The 2,976-nt window shown below is 44.7% G+C and overlaps 1 protein-coding gene across 1 annotated transcript; it reads right to left on the reverse strand.

The window, feature by feature from the left end:
* Positions 1-735: 735 nt before the first annotated feature.
* Positions 736-2,004, reverse strand: LOC116925331. The gene is made up of 2 exons (XM_032932006.2): positions 1,801-2,004; positions 736-1,746 (listed from the first exon to the last, which is right to left on the reverse strand). Exons 1-2 carry the CDS (start codon positions 2,002-2,004, stop codon positions 736-738), a joined length of 1,215 nt encoding a protein of 404 aa, XP_032787897.2.
* Between the last annotated feature and the right edge of the window lie 972 nt (positions 2,005-2,976).

Raw genomic sequence — 2,976 nt, forward strand, 5'->3', positions numbered from 1 at the left:
ATCTGAGCCTCGACCAGTTGGTTAATCAGATGGAAATCCGGGACAGGCAAGGAGAGATCTTCCATCGTCTGATTGTGGAGACGTAGCTTGTCCTGAATTCATTTCAACGTCAAGTTCTTGGCCACGTTGGCTTCATGCCCGCTTCTAATGTAGTCTTATATCAGATGGTTCAAGTTGATTACAAACAGATGCAGAGCGTCTGAGGGATTACAGAAGGGGCAAATGTCGACAAAAAGCTGCCTCAGCTGAAGAGGCATTTGGAATGCTGCCACTTCTTGCATGGCTCTAGCCCAAGCAGTGTCGTTTTCCAGCAAATTCAGTGCTATTGCTGCCGCTTCAAAAGTGGCATGGACAATCTGGTCAACTGTTCGCAAATCTTCAAAGCTTGTTGGCCTTTTAACGTTGATGAGAAGCAAACGAAGGCAATGCCGTTTACCTATCGAACGCCAACCGTTCATAGGCGACCGATGATCTTGGCCCGTTTCACGTGAGGCTTCCACGAATAGATTTTCTTGATGAAAACGTAGTGGTGAGGTATTTCTCTGTAGATTGCCGTGCGCTCTCGTCGACGCGATTCAACTTGAAGAAAGCAGTCAGGTTGGTGTCTCTCGAAGCGGCATTGATGGCGGCTTGCATTTCGTTTCCCGGTTGGAAAAAGACGGGCTGCTCTCGGGGCAAATGGACGGCCAGGCGATAGATGGCATGCGAACTGTCGGAATGGGGAAACTTGAAGTTTCACCAACAGGCTTCCGGCGCGCTGACGTAACGCGCATCAAGATGGCACGTGATTTCGTCCCACTCCACCCTTGGTTCTTCGCCTTCTACCAGATGATACGTTCCCACTTTTTGATCCATTTTCAGGCAATCGTACCCTTTGTAGACGTACTTGAAGATGTACTTTACGCTGACGATGGATGCGCAGTATTCAAGGTTGATGTGGGATTCATATTTGAGGGATAACCAAGGGTTGTAAGGAATGACCCATCTGTTGTCAACTTCAAAATGCGTGTGTCCTCGTTTCAAGCGGTGTACAACGCCCGTATCTCTTCGTCTGTAAGTGGGGTAGCCGTTATCGTTTAGGAGTGTTTCTTGGCTATGTGGCTTCGAGAAAGCCTTTGAGCACTTGTCGCCGTCCATGCAAGGGGATTTTTTGTTGATTAACCCACACGGACCGTGAATCGTGTGGGTCATGACGCTCTTATAAAGTCTCGGATGCGTTGTTCTATCGGGAATTTCCGCGTATATGGTTGCATCCACATCTTCCGCTGCAGCAGGGGCGTCACGCTCGTCGATCCAAATGAGCATGTGACAGTGAGGCAATCCGCGCTTCTGAAATTCAATGACAGTTATCCATGCAGTCGCAAATCCCAGCACCTGGCGCTTTTCAATGTCGTTGACCAACTCAATTTTCTTTTGCTGGAAGACTCTTGTGACTATATCGGGCCGATCTGGTGCCGACAGATGGCTGGGAATGCTGGCCGTGGTTTCCCTCCACTTTTGGTTGCAGGTGAAAGTCAGGAAGAATACTGGCTTGCCGAATTTACCACAGATGGCCATTGCATCTTGGTACGCTTGCTTCATTGCCCTTGGGCTTCCGATGAAACTCGATGGGAGGACGTGATAAGATCCGACCGAAAGGTTTACTCGTTCGGCCCGATTATGCAAGTAGTCCAAGAGACCGTCGTATTGAGCCACGTAAAGCTCCGCCTGATGTTCGCGGATGTACTTGACGCGGTTGGCTTCAATCTTGACGTAAGAATCGACCGTCTATTGCTGAGTGAGTGATCCGCCAGCCAAGACGTCGTTGAAATATTCCCGAATCAACATGAGAAAGCTGTAAAATTCGCACTGCGTGATCTGTTTTCGTCTTCCTTCGCCACGATTCAATCGATGGGGATCGTTATCGTCGTCATCCATTTGCTCCTCTGGTTCCGGTTCTGGTTCTTCCACCAGCTCTTCCTCACCAGCTAATGCTTCTACTGGTGCATTTTCTAGCCGCAGCATCTCATTAAGTCTTGGGAGATCCAAGGGGAGATCCAACCAATAGACACAGTTGGGTCTATTGGTTGGATCAAGCAAAGTCTGCAGCAAGTTTCGGCTATCCCTCGCCATGGTGCGCACTAGTCGACTAGCCGCACCGACTTTTCCCTCTACTTACACGAACCAAATGGAAAAACCTCTATACAGTAGATCTTTCTTTTGCAAAAGTCATTCAAATTAAAAAAACTGCGTTCTAACGTTATGGTGATCCTTTTTATTTTTAAAACCTTAATCGATTGTTTGGAAGGTGACAGAACAGGTTTTCTCAAAAAGTTGGAACGCAGTCAATCAATCAATGAAACATCTTATCCCAACACAGTTTACTTAGAAAGATTTTGATCAAGAATTTCCTTTAGTTAACCTAAATTAATTATTAGAATGGTGTAACATGGAATGCAGGCAATTTTTCAGTTTGAAATAACATTCACAGAATTAAAGTGTTGGGGTTTTGTTACAGATTTTCAATATCTTGGCATACATCCGATGTTGAAGAAGCGACGTTGGATAAGACTTAATAAATCCAGTATTTGTTTCAAATTGTATCCACATTTGGCAAAGGGCAGCGTTTTAAACAGTTTAGGTATTGTTCCCTTTTCAACTTAAGAATTAATGGTTTGCCACAAATTTTCCAGGATCAGTTTTCAAATACACAAACAATTCCAATGTAAAATGGGAAAATTTAGCTTATCAACTTAATAAATCAAGTCCTTGCTTCTGTTGTGGCCTGCAATTGTGAAAAGACTGCGTTTCTCAATATTCTTGCTACCGTTCTCTGTTCAACATTGCAATTGGTTGTTTGATACAGATTTTCATAAAACAATTATCTTGTCAATCACCAGTTCTTTTATAATTTACTACCTGTTTGTTCTGTTTTTTTAACTGTGGACGGAGCGTGCTGTTTGTCAACGTGTGTAATTTTTCTTGGAAAACTTATAT

Source organism: Daphnia magna, linkage group LG6, assembly GCF_020631705.1.
Source record: "Daphnia magna isolate NIES linkage group LG6, ASM2063170v1.1, whole genome shotgun sequence".
Lineage (NCBI taxonomy): Eukaryota > Metazoa > Arthropoda > Branchiopoda > Diplostraca > Daphniidae > Daphnia > Daphnia magna.

What these genes read in the sequence shown, in the direction of transcription:
- LOC116925331 (XM_032932006.2), bottom strand. Translation starts at nt 2,004, where the DNA reads ATGCTGCGGCTAGAAAATGCACCAGTAGAAGCATTAGCTGGTGAGGAA. An exon ending in TTCGGGAATATTTCAACGAC is followed by an intron (nt 1,747 to 1,800) that starts GTCTTGGCTGGC and finishes TCTTACGTCAAG; the next exon opens with ATTGAAGCCAACCGCGTCAA.